Source organism: Lactuca sativa, chromosome 1, assembly GCF_002870075.4.
Source record: "Lactuca sativa cultivar Salinas chromosome 1, Lsat_Salinas_v11, whole genome shotgun sequence".
Classification (NCBI taxonomy): domain Eukaryota; kingdom Viridiplantae; phylum Streptophyta; class Magnoliopsida; order Asterales; family Asteraceae; genus Lactuca; species Lactuca sativa.
In genome coordinates this window covers 236,861,455-236,883,210 of record NC_056623.2, presented here as the reverse complement: position 1 = coordinate 236,883,210, position 21,756 = coordinate 236,861,455, and the positions used below count along the sequence as shown (strand labels likewise).

The 21,756-nt window shown below is 40.7% G+C and overlaps 2 protein-coding genes and 1 pseudogene across 2 annotated transcripts; 1 reads left to right on the top strand and 2 right to left on the bottom strand.

The window, feature by feature from the left end:
• The first annotated feature begins 227 nt into the window (after positions 1 to 227).
• LOC111899290 (putative pectate lyase 2) lies at positions 228 to 2,458 on the top strand (annotated as a pseudogene).
• Positions 2,459 to 2,830: 372 nt separating this feature from the next.
• Positions 2,831 to 3,304, bottom strand: LOC111899288 (histone H4). Its single transcript, XM_023895146.3, has one exon. It carries the CDS (start codon positions 3,247 to 3,249, stop codon positions 2,938 to 2,940), a length of 312 nt encoding a protein of 103 aa, XP_023750914.1. The 5' UTR covers positions 3,250 to 3,304; the 3' UTR covers positions 2,831 to 2,937.
• Positions 3,305 to 20,735: 17,431 nt separating this feature from the next.
• LOC111899291 (histone H4) lies at positions 20,736 to 21,130 on the bottom strand. Its single transcript, XM_023895149.2, has one exon. It carries the CDS (start codon positions 21,116 to 21,118, stop codon positions 20,807 to 20,809), a length of 312 nt encoding a protein of 103 aa, XP_023750917.1. The 5' UTR covers positions 21,119 to 21,130; the 3' UTR covers positions 20,736 to 20,806.
• Positions 21,131 to 21,756: the final 626 nt, after the last annotated feature.

Genomic DNA, 21,756 nt, shown 5'->3' with positions numbered 1-21,756 from the left:
TACCCCTCAGCTTCCATCAAACAATCCAAAGTTTAAATCACTTGTCCAACATCATACACCTCCAATAAGGTCTAAATTTCATTCCATTAAAGACAAAGGCCTCCATTTTGATCCATTTATTGTCCACAATCTTAAAATAAGAACTTTTCAAAACAAGAGGTTACAACTCTCCCCAACTTAAACTATATTTCGTCCTCGAAATCATTCATTACTATTGGTCAACACACTTGGGCCACCGTCACGGCTCGGATGGTGATGCCATTGTTATATTTGATTCATCCTACGTTTGGGTTGACCACTGCTTCCCTACTCGAGCCACAGATGGACTCATAGATATTATCCATGCTTCAACTCTCATCACAATCTCAAATAACTTATTTTCTCAGCACGATAAGGTAAACATTCAACAATTCCTCAACTTATATAGCATCTCACACATCCCTAAATGCAAAAATAGCATTGTCGTTTCATTTATTTGTTTATTAAAACATCATACTTTCAGTTCCTCCTATTGCAACATCTTACTTTGAAAAATCTAGCAAATATAACAATATTATCTAAAATACAAATCAAATTTAAATGCTATAATATCCCAATCATCACAGTTTCAAATTCGTGTACCTTTTTATTGACCAGTAGTACAAAACCATACGGGTTATGTTACTTGGCCACAATGACAATAATATGGAAGACAAAATCATGAAAATTACCATAGTTTATAACCATTTTGGAGAGGGTCTAGTTCAAAGAGTGCCAAGGTATGTGTAATTTATGTTCTAAAAACTTGTTCGGTAACTTTTACCAAAAAGTTTGTAATTTTACCTTACGTAAACGGATTAAAATTTTCAGGGTGAGGCTTGGATATGCACATGTTGCAAACAATAAGTATGATGAATGGCATATGTATGCAGTTGGTGGAAGTGCAAATCCAACTATACTTAGGTAGTGTTTGTTTTTTGTCTGCAGATCTGCGTGACCTCTTTTGTCTGTGCCGCGCAGACCATGCGTAGACATTAGCCTTCGCAGACTGTTTGTTTTTTTGAAGACTGCAGACCTAAAAATGTCTGCACGCCCTCTTCTTGGCGCATATGTGAATCAAAGTCTTCTAACATCTTCAGACATCTTCTAACCTAAAAAAAACATATACATCTTTATTTTTAAAGTTTTTTTTTTAATTTATATTTTTTTCCAACTTTATTAATGATAAACAATTTGAAAAAAAAAATACAAAACATAAAAAAAAACGTTCGAACATGATATTTTTGACAAATTTATAAATAAAGATTTATTACAATAATAATCGTTGAAGTTTTTTATATAAATATGAAAAAAAAAATCATAATATATTCTTATATTTTTTTTTTTGCCAAATTTTGTAAAACATTATTTAATATAGTATCGTCAATTTCTCGAGAAAATATTTATGGTACGTTTTTAAGGGATTTAATTATAACTTTGATCAATAATTGTAATGTTTAGTTATAACTTTGCAACCAAAGTTGGTTTTTATCAAATATATACATTAATTCATACCATTTTTATTTTTATTTTTTATATAATAATATATAAAAGTTGATCTAATTATAACTTTGATCACTAATTATAATGTTTAATTATAACTTTGCAACCAAAGTTGGTTTTTATTAAATATATACATTAATTCATACCATTTTTATTTTTATTTTTATTTTTTATACAGTAATACATAAAAGTTGATATAGATTCGTTAATTATTTATAACAAAGTTATAAAAATATTAAAAAATCACTTTGAAGTTTAAAAAAAATCAGTTTACTTAGATTTCAATTTATTTTAGTAGCTCGCGGATGTTAACAAAACAAATAGTCTTCTTTTTTCAGACTGCAGACGTTTAGTCCACCTCTTCTACTGCAGAGGTCTGTAGATGTGGTCCGCAGACTGCACCATTTTGTCAAACAGCAAGCAGCACCTTAATGAAGGGAACTACTATACAGCTTCCAAAATTGAATCAATTAGAGAGGTAAGATCTTTATAGAGTTTGATTTGATTATCACTCATTCTTCTTGCAAAATTGTGCCTAAATATTTGATTATTCAGCATTATTCATCCATTTTCTTGGCGCGGTATTTGAAATTCGAATCTTTTGTAGGTTACAAAAAGGGAGAATAATAAGAATGGTTAGAAGAACTGGAAATGAAGATCTTCAAAAGATGTGTTTCTAGGTGGAGCATATTTCATTCCATCAGGATATGGAAGCTGTGCACCTGGGTATTCAAGAGCACAGTCTTTCCCAGTAGATCATGGGTCTCAAGTGCCTGCGCTCACTGCAAATGCAGGGCAACTTCGTTGCACGAAGTACAAAGCATGTTGATTCGATCCAATTCCAGTTTGGGTTTTTCTTGTTTGTGCTTCAATTCCGAAATCTAATTTGACAACTTTTTTTTTGGGGGTTACAAGAGTTCATCAAGAAATATGAACCTAAGCCTCTGCTTTTGTTTCACAGATCAACAAATTTGAGTTATTTGAATTCAATGTGTTAAGATAATATAAAGATTTTTGTGAACGATTCAACAGCAATTCGAATTCAAACATACACCAATCAAGCCCAGAAATAAAACAAAACTTCATTGTGGCAGAGAGCTAAGCATCCAAGAACACAGTAAATCAGTATTTTAAGGTCAGGTCTTACGAGATTTGGATGCATCGAATCCATTTGACCGTCAAACTGAATTAAAAGTTTTTAAACGAGATTCAAACAAATGCAGATCAAATCTAGAAAAATCATGGACTGGAGAGAGTACCAAGCATTCAAGAGAAATAGGGAAAACAACACTCCAGAAAACAAACGGTCTTGTGAAGAATATTAGTATTTCATTAAGATTCAATACATCATTCACCAAGTAAACATTTAAATCCATCGAATCAATTACATATATCAATTGGAAAGGATAAAGAAACTTAGCCCCCAAATCCATAAAGAGTTCGGCCTTGTCTCTTGAGAGCGTATACAACATCCATAGCAGTCACCGTTTTGCGGCGAGCATGCTCCGTGTAAGTCACCGCATCACGAATCACATTCTCCAAAAAGATCTTGAGAACACCTCGAGTCTCTTCATAAATCAATCCGCTGATTCTCTTGACTCCGCCTCTTCTAGCCAACCTCCGAATCGCCGGCTTTGTAATTCCCTGAATGTTATCACGGAGTACTTTCCGGTGACGTTTTGCTCCGCCCTTTCCAAGTCCTTTTCCACCCTTTCCACGACCAGACATTTTCACAAGGAGAGAGGATAAAAGAGAATAGATTTGGTTTAGAATGTGATGCAGGCAATGAATTGTCGGCGTGGTTTTAAAGGTGAAATCTTTTGGAGGGATTTTGAATTTGGGCGGAAGACTGTTGGCGGTTGAATTTGTGATCCGTGTGAAATGGTGTAGATCATTATCAGCGGTTGGATTATAGCTTGAATACGTGGATTGATGAGATGGATTTTCATGTATGTATTTCTATAGCGTGTTTTTCTAAACTAAATATGGTATGTATAAATGTTTTCTAATTTGATTTGTTTCACACTTTTTTTTTATTGGTAAGTAATCTTATATCTTTGATTATTAATAAATTCATATAATCAACCAAATAATTAGAAGTTATAACCTTTCAGATGCATATAAACTCTTGTTGTTCAAATATGTATCCATTTTCCAGCATTTTTATAGATAAAAATGAATGTCAGTGTCATAAACATATCATTATTTTGGGTAAATTAACAAAAATGTCTCAAAGCTTTCTTTATGACCGGTAGGAGTGCGGTCGCTAAGACCCTCACTAGCCTCGCTAGCACAAGACTAAGGGAGGTGTTAATCAACACTCATTGTAGTCTTAACGTGAGGAGAAAGAGACATGGATTGTTTGTGATTGGTCCAAAAAACTTTTTTTTCTTTTGCTTTTTTTGCATCATGTTTTTTTATTGGTTCTTTTTTCATTTGACTTTTCTTTTTCTAAAATACAAGTGTACATGAAAGCTTAGTTGAAAGGTAAAAATATGATATGACAATGTGTTTAACATTACTATGCATGCTACCACTCCTTATAGTCTAACAGAAAAACCCAATAAATTGTTTAAATTATTCACTTTCACCATTTTCATTTGGTAACCCTTTCTCAGTAGGTTACCCACGCTCATGTAGCCTCAAGTTGGTGAGATGGACGGTGAGTCAAAGGGGAAGTCTCCTTAATTTAAAGTTTTCATCGGGGTTTTACCACATAATCTGCAAACAAATAACTACTACATAATCCGCCAACAAATAACCGTAGAAAATTTAATTATTCTCTCTATCTCTAATTCTAATTCGCTCAACTTCCGGTATCCTTGAATCCAACATGACATTCGTTACTATAGTAGAAACCAAAATATTATATGTATGAACATATAATATATAGTTAGTACGGTATATTAAAATAATTAATATGTAAAGAATGAAACTATATATAATGTTAACCACAGTTAACTTACACAAATTTAGGTGGACCAACTTGACCCTAGAGACATAAATTATAGATTGATTGAATATTGCAAGATACAATGGTATCATAAGGTTTATCGGTACGTGATTGAACATCAACTTGATAATATGTCCCCTATTCATTTAAACAAAATGTTGTTAAAACACATAATAACAATGAAAATATAACATCCCAAGATTTGTCATTTAAGTCTTTAGGCTTGGATGAGTTAAGCCATGAGAATTATAAGGGCTAAAGATGCAACTTTGGATCAAGAAGGAGTACGATAAGTGTACATAAGAGTATGCTGCGTGTACTAGGCACGCCCCAGTACGTTTAGCGTACACTCATGTACGTTGGGCGTACGCACGTCAGGTGAAAACCCTAATATTTAGGGTTTGGGTGTTATATAAACATCCTTATGAGCTCATAACCCTCCCTTATCTCAACCTCCACAGTTTTGAGCCGTTTTCCCCAAACCCTAACCCCTATCTTGAGTGTGTGAGCCAAAAGTGTGTGTTTGGAAAAGTTGAAGAAGAAGGTATTGCATCAAAGAGTTGTAAAAGTGAAGTAAGCTTGTAGATTTGGAGTTCCTTGGTGCACTAGAAGCTCGAGAAGGTAAAAAGCTCCAACCTTTATGCTTGTAGGGTGTAGATCTTGCCATGTTAGCTTATTGGAACCCTTTCTTGTCCCAAAAGTCCCAAGTTTGTGCATGATGTGTTTTTGATGAGTAGAGTTGTCCTTTCAGAAACTTGTAGAGGTCCTAAGTGATAAAAATGATGTCCCAATGGCTAGACGTGTCAGGTGCAAGTGGTTGAGAGTTCTTAATGGATTAAGACCTTGCATTAAGAACTTTCTAAACGTCCAAAGTCTTAAAGATTGAGACTTTACTGTTCTATGACACATTTGGTGGATGGATCTGGAATTTGGGCTTAAGTGTTTAAGCCATTAAGCACTTATTAGAGTTTTTCGCAAAACTCGTGTACGTCCCGCGTAGAGAGTAGTACGCCCCACGTACCGAGTAAATGGTCCCGTTTTCCATTCAACGTGAGACGGAGTACGCTCAGCGTATGCCCCTGTTGGGGTTTTGCGATTTGGGCCACCTTTAGGCGAGTTGGATTTAGGCCTTTACTGGGCTTTATGAATAGGGTATTTTAGGCCATTTTTTGGTAATGGATCTTAACATGAGGCCTAATTAGGAAGTTGGGTCCAATTTGGAAAATTGGGCCAATGATCAGCCTTGTATATGTGGACTTGTGGATCGTGGATTTGGTATTGAGTCGTAGCCCAAATTAGAGAAAATGTAAAATGGATTATTATTATTATATGTGGGACTTTTGGTCAAGATTAATATTCCTATTTATTGACTTATTATCTGTTATTTAGGGTAGTTCGGGATTTTTAGCGAGACGATGATTCGAGAATTTTGATTCTTCAATTCGGATCGACATTGCGAGGTGATTTCTCCTCACTATACCGACAGGGCATACGACATTAGGTCGGTCCCTCATGATTGTTATCCTGGTTATCTGTGATTATGTGTAGTTATGATCTGTTAGATCGGTATCCTGGTAGTTAGGGTGTTGTTTTGCGGTTATGATATGCTAGATCGATATCATGATAGATAGCATGGTTATATGTTATGCCTGCGGAATATCTAATATCTCTCCGGTGTATTTTCAATTTGGTGACTACGAGGCGATTTGAGACCGGATCTGGGTCGGGATCAGGAGCTGGCAGCCAGGATGGGCCAGCAGCAGTGTAGGGACTACTGGTCAGTTGAGACCAGAGGATTTGGATGCTAGGATTCGATAGATATTGAATGAGGAGGTGGTTGCACTATTCAGGGCATAGTTTTCGGAGATGTTTGGGTCTATCAAGACCGCGATGATGGAGTACTTTTGTAACACCCATAAAAATCATGCCAAATTTGAACTTTTAGAAACAATTAAAAACCATTAATTATTACAAAACTTGTTTTCAAAATGTATAATATCAGAGTATCCCAGAAACATAAACATGAATATGAGGAGTTGTACGATCATGCCTTCGCCTTCCTGCGGTCATCCGCTATACCTGAAACAATAATCGATAAATGTAAGCTCGAAGGCTTAGTGAGTTACCCCCAAAATACTCATACACAACAATACACATACAATAACAAACAACATACTATGGGTCCAATCATCCATCGGGATGGAATACTTCAGGCCCTCAACCATCGGGTTGGAATGCCAACATACTATGGGTCCAATCAACCATCAGGTTGGACTACCCCAGGCCCACAACCATCAGGTTTGAATGCCCACCTACTACGAGTCCAATCATCCTCGGGATGGAATACTCTCGACCCACAACCATCGAGTTGGAATGCCCACACACAATACATATATAATAGATACTATTGGTCCAATCATCCATCGGGATGGAATACCTCAGGCCCTCAACCATCGGGATGGAATGCCAACATACTAATCAAACATGTGCATCTATATCAGATAATCATATAACAATCTATAAAGACAACATACTAGGGTCCTATCACCTCAAGATGGAATACCCTCCACTACCAATCAATCATATGCACATATAACTGATGGGTTTTGAGCAATAGAACATCCTATGTGCACATGCAAAACCCTAAAGCTTTGGATCTAGGTTTCTCTATTGTACATGCAAATTTATTCAAATCTTGAAACCCTAATCTAGCATACTATTAAAACAAAATCTAGAATAAAACAAGTTTAGATGATACCTTTCAATAGTTGCAAGAATCTTTGACCTTCAAGAAGCTTAGTGTCACAAGTGTAACACCTCTAATGGCTTACAAACACCACAAGCAAGAAAATGATATAGGAGAGAGGAGACGAGAGGCACATTTTCGGCTATATTAACCTTAGGGTTTCTTGGTGTAGCCAAAACTGAACCCTGGGGTCCTATATATAGCTGAGCTGCTGGGGTTTCAGTCAAAACCCTAATTGTATGACTTAGACCCTAAGCATCTTGAGAAACTTTTGGAATAAGGCCTCCTTGGAGTAAATTAGAGTGGGATTCCACTCCAAATTTCGTACCCCTTAATCCCATAAGGATTCACAGCCCAAAACCAACTATCACACAATTGGCAGTTTCAGTCCCCTTTATTTAATTAATTACTTTTAGCCACAAATTAATTCTTAATTAATTATTGACTATTATAAATTAAACTATATGATTTATCCTTTAATATATTATTCATATAATATATTAATAAATCATAATAACCTCTCTTTCTCCATAATTCATATTGTATAGTTGCTTTGGTGAAGGCAACCCAAAAGGGCCATGCACAATCGGGTCAAGTACATACCAAATATAGTTACGGGGTTAGACACTAATCCTACAGTCTCCCACTTGGATAAGTCTAGTAACTATAAATGCAAGTACGACTTCAGGATCCGATTATCAATCATAGCTCTCAAAGACGCTGTCGAACTCTGATCTTATCAGTAACCTGTCCTTTAGATAAGGGATCGTATAGTCGTCCATTCTAGATATTATGCGGACAAATACATGGAACATAGTCATACTTATTGTCCAGCAGTCTGTTTCTCGATCTCAAATTTTTTCTGACATAGAAATTAATTGAACACATCAATTCATTCCTGTCCGGGGCTGACACATAAGTCAAACCAAATCATCGAGGGGCCCAGATATTGCTTTTACCCTCTTAGGATAAAAGGAACAGATAAACTTCGACTTACATGAATTTACCATTCATTCATCAAATCATGCACAATAATGCATTTTATAACATCAAGTTACTGATGCGTTTACGCATTATCACCCACTTGCAAACAATAAACCATATATATAGGTTTCAAGACCATATGATATTATCGTCTTGTGATCACTCGTGATAAATTCTATGAAGTGATGCCAACAAGCGTGGGTCTATTCCAATGCTCAAATCTTATTCATAAGCACTCATGAACTTTGTAGCAAACCTTTGTTATGTTTTAATACACTTTAGACAGTCTACAAACCAATTAATGACAATCTTCTTTCATACCTACTTCCAAAGTATGAGCGATTGTGGATTGTTCGAATAATCTTATTATTAAGGAAGTCAAAACATGCAAAAAATGAAACAATAGGTAAATAATTAGCTTAAGACAATGACTTTACTCATCAATAATACTCCTTTATTTAATCATCAAATTTCAAATACAATTTATCTATTACACGTTTCGAACTATCTAATCTAAATTAATATCGACCTTCAGCCCAATGCTCCTAGCGTGCTGCAAGTGCTTAACCCTACTCAGTCTCTTCGTGAGGGGATATGTTGAGTTTATCATCTGACGATACCCTATTCACTACGAGGAGTCCCTCTTCCACCCGATGTCGAATAAAATGATATTTCCTGTCCATATCTCGAGATCTACCATGATCCCTCGGTGCCTTGTTCAAGGCAACCGTGTAACGCCCCGTTCTTAAAGTATTTATTTATGAGTCCCCGAGATTTAAGAGGAAGGGTATTTTGGTCCTTTTATGGGAAATGGGTTTCATCTGAGAAGGTTTCGAACCAGGGTATGTATCTAGAAGCGTAGGGATTTTCGCCACCTCTTCGTGGATATAAAGTTCATCGAAAACGGAGCTAGAATGAGGGAGGTATGACACTTTGAAGATATGGGCATTTATGGCCCTTAATGGAAAAAGGTTGACAATGTAAGCCATGCATGCATGAGACACGCGTGGGTACGCCCAGCGTAGGTTGGGTTACGCCCAACGTAATGAGTAAATGGACGCGGGTGCAAGGTCGAGTACGCACAGCGTACTAGAGGTACGCCCGGCGTACTCTCAGAGTCTTAAAACCCTAATTTTAAGGGTAACCACTATATAAGGAACATAATGGTTCCCTCCTCAACCTCCATAGACACTCTCTTACCCTCATAAATCCCTTGATAGCCGTCCCACCTCTATTGTTGGGTGTTTTTGGCCTTGGAAAGCATGGATTAGCAAAGGAAAGCATAAAGGAAGAAAGGAGAAGTTGTCATAGAAGGAGTGGAGCGGCTGGAACTTATAGATCTGGAAAGACATCATCCTTTGGAACCTATCTGAGGTAAAAAGTCTCTAGCTTGACAATCATATTGTGTAGATCTATGTGTTGTGAAGTTTTGACATCTTTCTTGTCCCAAAAACCCTCTTCTTGTTGCATGTTTCGAGTTGGTCGAGTTTATCTGTCCTTTCAGACCTTAGGAGAGGTCTTGAGTGGGAAAAATAAGGTCCCAAGGGCTTTGGTTGTCTCTCATGTGTTATAGATAGGTCTTAATGGATTAATACCTTGGATTAAGTGCTTTATGGACGTCCCAAGTAATGAAGTTTGAGACTTTATGAATCCTAGGCATATTTGGTCTATGGATCTGAAGTTTGGACTTAAGAGTTAAAGCCATTAAGATCTTATGAGGAGTTGAAGTTCATAGGAGTTACGCCCGACGTAACTGAGAGTACGCCCAGCGTAGTGGGTCTGTGTCCCGTTTCCATTTCGCGATCAGTGTGGTACACCCAGCGTACCAAGGAGGGTACGCCCAACATACTCCCTCTGTTGGGTTTTCATTTTGGGCCTTAGGAGGTTGGGTTGTTATTGGGCTATAGGATTTTGGGTCGTGGCTGGGCATTATGGATGGAGTATTGTGGACTCACTAATTATGATGGACCTTGGATCCAGGCCCATTTGGTGAGGTGGGCCCAATTTAGTAAATTGGGCCAATATTGGGCTTTGCTTCGGACTTTTGGTCTTTGGGCCATTAATGGGCTTGAGAGCTGATCTAGTGATGGGCCTTTCATATTTTGATTGTGGGCCTTAGTCTTGGAAGGATATTGAATTTGGTCTAATGGTTATTTTGCTGCTTCGGATAGTTTGGGATTTTTCGGTGAGGCGGTGATTCGGGAATCTGCTTCTTCATTTCAGAGTTTCGGCAGTTGCGAGGTGAGTTATCCTCACTATATCGACAGGGTCTACGGCACCAAGGCCGGCCCTTTATCGGATTGTAATCCGGGTATCATTGTTATGTTATTGTTTTGCTATGTTTGTATCCTGGTAGTTAGGATGGTATTTGTTAGAGACCTGGTTAAGGTCGGTATCCTGGTATATAGGATGATGCTATGCTAGTGACCGGTTAGGTCGGTATCCTGTTTAGAGTATGTCATGCTATGTGGTCTGTTAGATCGGTTTGATTGGATATGAATTGTATGTAATTGTATGTTTATGTGCACATGGTTGTTGGACTGGGGATTGGGTTGAGGTGGGACCTGCTTTGTGCTGTAGGGCCAACATACCCAGGGCGGACCGGATATTCTGAAGGCCCAACGAGCGGTCCGGATAGGCTGTAGGCCCCACGAGGGCGGACCAGACGTGCCCAGGCTGACTGAAGGTCCGGTGCGGCGGACCAGTCATATTGTAGACTCAAAGAGTGGACCAGGTGGATTGAAGGCCCGGTGCCGGCGAACCAACCACACTACAGACTCGATGGACATGGCTAGACTCGGAGGGTGGACCAGGTGTACTGAAGGCCCGGTGCGGCGGACCAGTCACACAGTAGACCTGAAGTGCATGGTTGTTCTATGTTATGTTATGTTATGGCATATTGTGCGTGTATGGTATATGTGGTTGGTATTTTGGGGGTATCTCACTAAGCTTTCGGGCTTACAGTTGTGGTTTAATGTTTTTCAGGTTCTTCAGGAGACCGTGGCAAGGCAAAGGCGTGATCGTACCACTCCTCATGATTATGTTTTATGATATGTTTCTGGGAAGACTCTGGTAATAATTGTATTGAAACCTTTTTGTAATAACTTTATGAAATCGGGTTGTTTTTGAAAAGTTTAAATTGGCTTAAATTTTTAGAGTGTTACAAGTTGGTATCAGAGCCTTGGTTTGAGTGAATTGGAGGAACATTCGTGTGAATCCAGTCTCAGATCAGGGAGAGTTTTTAAAAAGAGAATTTAAAATGGTTTTCAAATTGAGTAAAGGAGGACGCGGAGGTACGATCAGCCGGAGCCAACAAGTAACCCCAAAATACCATACATGATATTTGTTTTTGAGCTTTGGTAGAATAGCATGCTAGTACTAGGCTAGGAATCTTTAGGATTTCATGATAATGTTGCCTGATTTATGATGCCTGCTAGCCTAGGGTTCCTCTGTGGGAGATTTTTGGTGTTCCTCTAGGAGTGAGGGTTGAGTGCTTGTTATGTATGTTTTTCACTGGGGTGTTGTGGTATACTTGATACAAACATGGGTAGGTATGGAAGGTAGTATGGGCCCGTACTACTGAAAGCACAGGACCCGTACGCATATCAAAGAAACCATGACCCCTAGGGTTGGGTTGGGAGTTGGTTCCCGGGATAATGGGAAGTATCTGATGTTTTGTGGTGCTTTCAGTATGGTCGTTACGAGGCATGCTGGGAGTGGATCCGGGTTAGGATCGGGAGCAGGAGAGGGCGGTCAGGGTGGGTCGGTGCCACCCGAGGTCATTGGTCAGATGAGTGCGGACAAGTTGGATGCTAGGATTCGCGAGATCTTGCATGATGAGGTTGCTACTAGGTTCCAGGCCAAGTTGTCGGAGTTGTTTGGGTTGATCAAGACCGCCATGGTCGAGTATTTTGATGAACGCTTTGCGGCCCTAGCAGAGACAACGGTCGCGACAGCCGCAGCGGTAGGGGTGGCAAATCGTGCTATCGTTTCGTGTTTCTGTCTGACACGACACGACACGACAAAGTTTCTGGTAACACGAACACGACACAACACGATGTTGTGTTTTTCTTAACTAACACGAAAACGAACGAAGTAAAACACGACAAACACGACACGACACGACAAATATAACATATACTAAAAACTAGTTTATTTAATGAATAATTTATCAAATATAACACGATAAACACGACAAACATGAAAACACAATAAAGAACTGCTAAATCGTGTCAATTGCGTATCGAATTTCGAACACGAACACAACACGACATTGTGTTTTTTATAGCTAACACGAACACGACACAAATTCAAATTTTAGTTTCGTCCCAATTTCGTTTCGTACCATGTATTTTTGTCGTGTCGTGTCATAAATTGCCACCGCTACGCAACGGTTGTGGCAGCGGCAGGAGGAGGAGCTAGTCGGAGCTTTCAGTATCGGGATTTTGACAACACAAAGCCCCCTGCTTTTGATGGAGTTCAAGATCCGATAGTGGCTATGAGATGGTTGTCAGATGTGGAGGGTTGTTTCTTCACATGTTCATGCCCTGCTGATCAGAGGGTGAGGTGTGCTCTGAATCTGTTGAGGCTCGGGGCGAAGGATTGGTGGAGGTTGACCACGGGATCGTATTATGATGCACAGAGAGCTGCGGTTACTTGGGATCAGTTCCAAGAGATGTTCAACACTCGTTATGTCCCGCGGGTTGAGAGGGAGAGATTAACTCAGGAGTTCCTAGAACTGAAGCAATATTCGGAGTCGGTGACGGAGATCACCAGGATGTTCACTGAGAGGGTGATGTTTTGCCCTGAGTTCGCTTCGGAGCAGGCTCAGATGTCCCGATATCTGAGTATGCTCAGGAGGGATATCAGACAGTTTGTGTCTACGCAAAGGTGCGAGACCTTGCTGGAGTTGCAGGAGGCCACCAGGCGGCGTGAGTTGGAGATTGAGTTGCAGTTGGAGAGCTGAGGCAGGCTCCGATGCAGTCGCAGCCGACGCCGAAACGGTCTAAGACTGTTGATTCTATAGTGGGAGATCAGAGCAGCCACACTTGTGGAAAGTGTGGAAGGGGTCACACCGGAGTTTGTAGGTCCGGTGGTGCATGCCGCAAGTGCGGAAAGGAGGGGCACTATGCGAGGGATTGTCGGCAGACAGCCCCGGTTCGGGATTTTAGGATTTATTATCATTGCCATCAGGTTGGACACTTGAGGTTCAACTGTCCACAGCTTGCTGCAGGACCGGTGCAGGCTCCAGCACCGGCCACTTTGAGGATTACGGGTGGAGCGGAGCCCCCGAGGGCTCAGGGTCATGCTTTTCAGCTTTCAGCAGAGGAGGTCAGGGCAGTGTCGAATGCAACTGCGGGTATGTTTCTTCCTTAATGTCCTGTTATTTTGTGATTATTGTGGAGTATTGTTTATCTGCTAGTCCCGTTGTGTGGTTTTCGGTATTGTATTCGTTGTTCTTTAAGGGTTATGGTATGGTTATGGGTTTAGTGTTGGGAATTTCGTTGGTTATCATTCATGTGGGTTATTAGTGGCTATCTGGCGTTTGGTCTGAATGTCGGGTAGCATCTGCAATCTGAGGAGTGGTTAGCTGAAGATCGAGTTTCTTTCGAGCCCGAGATGATCAGTGTTGATATCTGATTTTGTGAAGGTTGCTCGTTCTAGTGGGAATCAGTTCGCGTGTAAGTGTTTGTGTTGTGTAGGGTTGTTGAGGGAGGTCGGTGATGGCAACCGGTGGTTGATAGTCAGTGCTCTAAGTGGGGGAGAATTGGAAAATTCTCCGGAAGATCGATGGACACGAGGGGTTGTTTAGCTGCTTGGGGTTCAGCAGTGGTTTTGTCAGCCAAGAGCGTAGGCTGGTATGAGTAAGCGGCAGGCATGCGGGGCGGGATGCAGACCAAGGGTGATTATTGTGGAAGCCCTAGGGTCAGGCCGGGTTTGAGTATGGAGGGTGGAGATAGAGTTCGGAACCCCTAGAGGGCTAGAATAGTATGCATGGGAGAGTTTTCTGGAGAGATAGCGCGGGATGGTGAATGCTAGATGAGCGGTTTGGATAGACTGAAGGCCGGTGGGCGTACTAGTCAGGCCGAAGGCTCGGAGAACGGTCCAGACAGGCTGAAGGCCCTGGAGGGCGGTCCAGACCTGTTGAAGGTTCTGAGAGTGGTCCAGATGGGTTGAAGGCCTTGTAAGGCGGTTCAGTCATGTTGAAGACTCTGCACGTGTTGATAGATCCGCATGAGGATATGGAATGATTATGTCACGATATGATATCATCAGAAGGTCTGGCCCTGGATATTGATCACGATTGGGGTAGGTCGTGCTTGGACTCGAGAAGTCCCTGCGAGAAGATTCAGAGTACGTGTGGTGCATGGGATAGCAGTTATGCTATAAGGAAATGGGATAGTATTGGGTGAGCGTCGTGGCACTTGTGGTAGTGTCATGGCAGCCAAGTGGTTTTCCTTGGTAAGGAAAAGGGAAAAAGAATGAAGCTCCGAGAAGGAGTGTAAGTTCACGAAAGTGACGACAGTAGTGCGAAGTTATGATTGGGGTGTCCCATTTATGGTCATTGAGTAGCGGGTTTGCGGCAGTGGTATGGGATCACATCCGGATTGGATGTCTGCTGAGGTCATAGAAGGAATTCCGAGGGTGTAGAGCCAAGAGACTTGGAAGGGATGAAGGGATGGAGTCTCGGACTCCCATCTTGGTTTTGATCATGGAATTGTGTATGAAGTAGAAATTCATCCCGAGGGATGTGTCATCCTGTCGGCATGGAGTGGATAAAGTTAGACTCAGATCGAGATTCCGGTGGTTCAGGATTTCCACTAGCTCGTATGAGCCAAGTGGTTGTTGTGAATTGGATCGAGTGATTGGTTGATATGTGTAGTTATCAGGGGATGAGGCTAGTAGTCGACTTGAAGCGGTGGTCAGAACACCGCAAGAAAGGGAAAGTTGGGTTTCGGGTTTTGATGGTTGTATCTTGAGGAACCTGGTATGGTTAATGCCAGGTGGTGCATTGCGGGAGTAGTTCTGGTGTTGAGTTGCCGCAGGCTTCGAGGACGAAGCCTAATTTAAGTGTGGGAGAATTGTAACGCCCCGTTCTTAAAGTATTTATTTATGAGTCCCCGAGATTTAAGAGGAAGGGTATTTTGGTCCTTTTATGGGAAATGGATTTCATCCAAGAAGGTTTCGGACCAGGGTATGTATCTAGAAGCGTAGGGCTTTTCGCCACCTCTTCGTGGATATAAAGTTGATCAAAAATGGAGCTGGAATGAGGGAGGTATGACACTTTGAAGATATGGGCATTTATGGCCCTTAATGGAAAAGGTTGACAATGTAAGCCATGCATGCATGAGACACGCGTGGGTACACCCAGCGTAATGAGTAAATGGACGCGGGTGCAAGGTCGAGTACGCCCAGCGTACTAGAGGTACGCCCAGCGTACTCTCAGAGTCTTAAAACCCTAATTTTAAGGGCAACCACTATATAAAGAACATAATGGTTCCCTCCTCAACCTCCATAGACACTCTCTTACCCTCAGAAAACCCTTGATAGCCGTCCCACCTCCATTGTTGGGTGTTTTTGGCCTTGGAAAGCATGGATTAGCAAAGGAAAGCATAAAGGAAGAAAGGAGAAGTTGTCATAGAAGGAGTGGAGCGGCTGGAACTTATAGATCTGGAAAGACATCATCCTTTGGAACCTATCTGAGGTAAAAAGTCTCTAGCTTGACAATCATATTGTGTAGATCTATGTGTTGTGAAGTTTTGACATCTTTCATGTCCCAAAAACCCTCATCTTGTTGCATGTTTCGAGTTGGTCGAGTTTATCTGCCCTTTCAGACCTTAGGAGAGGTCTTGAGTGGGAAAAATGAGGTCCCAAGGGCTTTGGTTGTCTCTCATGTGTTATAGATAGTTCTTAATGGATTAAGACCTTGGATTGAGTGCTTTATGGACGTCCCAAGTAATAAAGTTTGAGACTTTATGAATCCTAGGCATATTTGGTCTATGGATATGAAGTTTGGACTTAAGAGCTAATGCCATTAAGATCTTATGAGGAGTTGAAGTTCAGAGGAGTTACGCCCAGCGTAACTGAGAGTACGCCCATCGTAGTGGGTCTGTGTCCCGTTTCCATTTCGCGATCAGTGTGGTACGCCCAGTGTACCAAGGAGGGTACGCCCAGCGTACTCCCTCTGTTGGGTTTTCATTTTGGGCCTTAGGAGGCTGGGCTGTTATTGGGGTATAGGATTTTGGGCAGTGACTGGACATTATGGATGGAGTATTGTGGACTCACTAATTATGATGGACCTTGGATCCAGGCCCATTTGGTGAAGTGGGCCCAATTTAGTAAATTAGGCCAATATTGGGCTTTGCTTCGGACTTTTGGTCTTTGGGCCATTAATGGGCTTGAGAACTTATCTAGTGATGGGCATTTCATATTTTGATTGTGGGCCTTAGTCTTGGAAGGATATTGAATTTGGTCTAATGGTTATTTTGCTGCTTTGGATAGTTTGGGATCGGTAACTCCCCTTTCATGGAATTCTCCATACTAAAACGTTTAAGTACCTTTTCCAAGTAAGTATTCTTACTAAGTCCTATTAGTATTTTACTCATGTTTCTCACTATCCTTATCCCCAAAATATAGGCAGCCTCTCCGAGGTCCTTCATAGCGAAACACTTCCCAAGCTAGGATTTGACTTCCTACAGGGTCGGGATGTCGTTTCCTATGAGTAGTATGTCATCAACATACAAAATGAGGAAGCAAACTATACTCCCACTAGCTTTGACATATACACATGACTCACCCTCGCTTTGCAAGAAGCCAAACTCTTTGACTTTCTCGTCGAAACAAAGATTCCATCTACGAGATGCTTGTTTCAACCCATAAATGGACTTCTCAAGCTTACACACTTTATTAGGATGCTTCGCATCAACAAAACCCTCTGGTTGATTCATGTAAACATCCTCAGCCAACTTCCCATTAGGGAAAGCAGTTTTGATACCCATCTGCCATATTTCATAATCATGAAACACAACTATAGCTAGCATCACCCTGATAGACTTTATCTTTGCAACTGGAAAAAAGGTCTCATCATAGTCAGCTCTGAGAGTTTGATTAAAGCCCTTTGCAACCAATCGCGCTTTGTAAGGGTGTACTTTCCCATCCATGCCAGTCTTCTTCTTGAAGATCCACTTGCACCTGACCGTCTTACGACTCGGCACGTTGTCAACCAAATTCCAGACTTGGTTGTCATACATGGACTAAATCTCGTTGTCCATAGCCTCTTTCCATTTTGCAGACTCCGGGCCTACCATGGCTTCCTTGTAGCTGTTAGGTTCATCCAAATTTATCAGTGTATTATCACTAATAAATGTATCACCTTCACTTGTTATATGAAAACCATACAACACAGGTGGAACACTAACTCTACTAGAACGTTTAAGATGTAACATCCGGATTTTTAGGTATATCGTTGTAAGAGTAAATTCTGAGATTTATGTAGCCACTCGACGAGTTGTGAGTCCAACTCGTCGAGTAGAGTCAAGTTATCCGAATTGGTTTAATGAGCAGACTCGACGAGTCAGTGTGCCGACTTGCCGAGTAGGTGTTGTGTAGTGAAACCCTAAATCCCCGAGTTTGGGGCCTATTTAAGGGTACTTATAACCTCAAATGCGCCTCACCGACTGCTCACCTCTCCTGTGTGAAACCCTTAGCGGCCATTAAAGATAAGAGAGAGTGCTTGAGCTAATATCAAGTGTTTTTGGTGAATCTTTTGGAAGGAGAGGAGTGAGCAACAAGCAAGGAACGGGAAGAGGCTGTGGGATCTAGCATTTATTCACATGGAGCTTCTATAGAAGGTATAAAGCCTACACCTTGCTCATCTTATTAGTTGGATCTCATGATTTTGGAATTTAAGGCTTTTTCTAACTTTTATGGGGAAAATAAGTGCATGGAGTCTATTAGAGGGCCTAGACTTCAGATCTAGACTTGTGAGGTCCAGAGAGTCCAAAGATTATAGATTTATTCAGCCATATAAGAGTTATTGTGGTTAAACATCTTTGTTAGAGTTATATTGGCATTTAGAGCAACATATGTCATGCATTGACGTAAAGCTCATGACTTTATGTGATAATCGATCCCTAAGAGCATAGATCTAAAGTTTGGGAAGGTTTTCTACCTTGAAATCATCTGAATGAGATATGAGTCTAAATGGACTCGCCGAGTCGAGGAGCCGACTCGACGAGTCAGTTAAGGTTTGTCCCGATGAGTTGGATCATGCGATAACTCAGTGAGTTGGGGGTCAACTCGATGAGCTAAGCTGGACCCTCACAAGACTTCTGAGGAAATGAGTGGACTCGACGAGTCACACAGGTGCACTCGGCGAGTCGGGTCAAACACGGACTGTTGACTCGAGTTGACTTCTGTTGACTTTAGGGTTTGGTCAAACATGAGTAATGGAGACCATGGAGGGGTAAAATGGTCTTTTATCCACTTCAAGAGTTAGAAAGAGGAAAAATAACCTTTGGTTTACTTAGAGTTGGGAATCGGGTATTTATTGAGATAATTACCCTATGTGTCAGGCGGTGGCTAGTTCGAGATTCGAGTGCGAGGATGATTGCTTGCTGTCGAGGCGAGTCTTCTCATAATACTTTACCTAGAGTTGTATTTATGTGTGACTAGAGGGTCTTATGTGCTTAATTGAGTTATGCATTTGTCTGTGTGATATATATGCTAGATTATGTGTTACTGAGACCGGACCGAAGGGTCCAATGAGCTTTGAGACCGGAGGGTCCTCATTGAGACCGGACTAGAGGGTCCAACGGGCCGCGGGACTGGAGGGTCTTACAGAGTTATAGCCTCACAACAGTTCTTACATGTTATGTGTTATGTGTTTCATGTTTTTCTCAGATTCACGGGAAGGCACCGACTTGATTGTATACACCAGTGAAAGAGTTATGTTTTTGAGGATCCTGGATTTTAATCAAAAAATTATGGAGTCGCGAGTTGTAAATTAAATAAATGAGATTTTTGTGAAATGTGTTATGAGAATTTTATACTTTTAAAAGAAAATTTTGTTTGAAAATTTACGGTGTTACAAGTTGGTATCAGAGCCTTGGTTTGAAGGATTCGAATGCACCTCCGGGTGTATCTGAACTCAAACTGAGGATTTGAGAAAAATTTTCAAAAGAAATGGTTTTTCTAAAATGAGAAAGAGTTTTAAGAGAAAATGAGTTGGAGCAGTGTGTAGAATCAGCCAGAGCTCGAACGGTGATTTCCCAAAATACTCTTACTTTTGTGTTATGAGCTACTTATGAGATATTATTTACGCATGCTAGAGGATAGGCTAGGTATTTCATATTTTTAGGGCTAGAGTTGCCTGATTTGTGATGCCTTATCCTGGGAGTTGTTGCTATCTGTTATGTGCCTTGAGTATGTGTTGAGTAAGAGTATCTAGCAGGAATCACTTAGAGAGGGGTTTATGAGTTAAGAGACAATCTAATAGAGATACATAGATCAACATTTGAGGAATCTACTAAGAAAGTAGTGAGATACCCACGAGAGATAGGGTTGCCTGAGTTCGGTGATGCCTTTTAGAGTTGCTCATCGAGCGAGTGAAGTTGTTTGCCAAGTGGTTTTATGTGTTGGTGGAAGTGATTCAATGCCCGAATGTTGCTTGATTTGTGCTTTGTGGAACTTTTAATGATGGGAGATAGCTACTAATTGAATATGACGATATTCAGGAGGTAGATTATCAAGCATTCTTCTTTCAAATTTGTGCCTAAATATTTGATTATTCAGCATTATTCATCCATTTTCTTGGCCCAATATTTGAAATCCGAATCTTTTGTAGGTTACAAAAAGGGAGAATAATAAGAATATGGAAGTTGTGCACCTGGTTATTCAAGAGCACAGTCTTTCGCAGTAGCTCATGGGTCTCAAGTGCCTGCGCTTACTGCAAATGCAGGGCCACTTCGTTGCACGAAGTACAAAGCATGTTAATTTTTGTTGATTCGATCAAATTCCAATTTAGGTTTTTCTTGTTTGTGTTTCAATTCCGAAATCTGATGTGACATTTTTCTTTTGGGGGTTACAAGAGTTCATCAAGAAATATGAACCTAAGACCCTCTGCTTTTGCTTCACGAATTAACAAAATTGAGTTATTTGAATTCAACGTGTTAAGGTAATATAAAGATTTTTGTGAACGATTCAACAACATATCGAATTCAAACGTACACCAATCAAATCCAGAAATAAAAAACCAAAAATTAAACAAAACTTCAGTGTGGCAGAGAGCTAAGCATCCAAGAACACGGTGAATCAGTATTTTAAGGTCAGGTCTGACGAGATTTGTTTGCATCGAATCCATTTGATGGTCAAACTGAATTAAAAGTTTTTAAACGAGATTCAAACAAATGAAGATCAAATCTAGAAAAATCATGGACTGGAGAGAGTACCAAGCATTCAAAAATAGGGAAAACAACACTCCAAAATACAAACGGCCTTGTGAAGAATATTAGCATTTCATTAAGATCAATACATCACTCACCAAGTAAGCATTTAAATCCATCGAATCAATTACATATATCAACTGGAAAGGAGAAACAAACTTAGCCCCCAAATCTATAAAGAGTTCGGCCTTGTCTCTTGAGAGCGTATACAACATCCATGGCAGTCACCGTTTTCTGGCGAGCATGCTCCGTGTAAGTCACCGCATTACGAATCACATTCTCCAAAAAGATCTTGAGAACACCTCGAGTCTCTTCATAAATCAATCCGCTGATTCTCTTGACTCTGCCTCTTCTAGCCAACCTCCGAATCGCCGGCTTTGTTATTCCCTCAATGTTGTCACCGAGTAATTTCCGGTGACGTTTTGCTCCGCCCTTTCCGAATCCTTTTCCACCCTTTCCACGACCAGACATTTTCACAAGGAGAAAGATGAATTTGAATTGGGTTTGAACTTTGAATGTGATGAAGGAAATGAATTGTGGGCGCGGTTTTAAAGGTGAAATCTTTTGGAGGGGATTTGAATTTTGGGCGGTTGAATTTGTGATCCGTGTGAAATAATGTAGATCATTATCAGCCATTGAATATCAAAGAGTCTCGCTATAACGACCCAAATTTCACGTCCAAAAGTTTCATTTAAATTAAGTAGTTTGTAAAACAATTGTAGTAAAACGTCATATGATCATATCATTTCAATAAACATATCTCGTGTCTAAATACCCAACACATGAAAATAGTAATAATGTCAGAGTACAATCCCATAATATATATCATAATGCGGAAAACCAAAGTGTGTGTGTATGATGTGCCGCTACCACGCCGACTCCTTCCCCTTCGCTGAAGAGGTACCTGAAACAAAAAACTGAAAATTGTAAGCACGAAGCTTAGTGAGTTCCCCCATCGTACCACATACCATACAATCATATCACATACATACTGCCAGGCATTTCTGGGGTGCCCGACCTACCCGGTACGGCCATTCTGGGGTGCTGACTACCCATCGGTCCTAACAAACGAACCTCGGGGATTGGTCCCCTCCTACTACCTCTATCGC

Bases quoted from the DNA above. Each gene is read 5' to 3' on its own strand.
- LOC111899291 (XM_023895149.2), bottom strand. From the start codon at position 21,118: ATGTCTGGTCGTGGAAAGGGTGGAAAAGGATTCGGAAAGGGCGGAGCA.
- LOC111899288 (XM_023895146.3), bottom strand. From the start codon at position 3,249: ATGTCTGGTCGTGGAAAGGGTGGAAAAGGACTTGGAAAGGGCGGAGCA.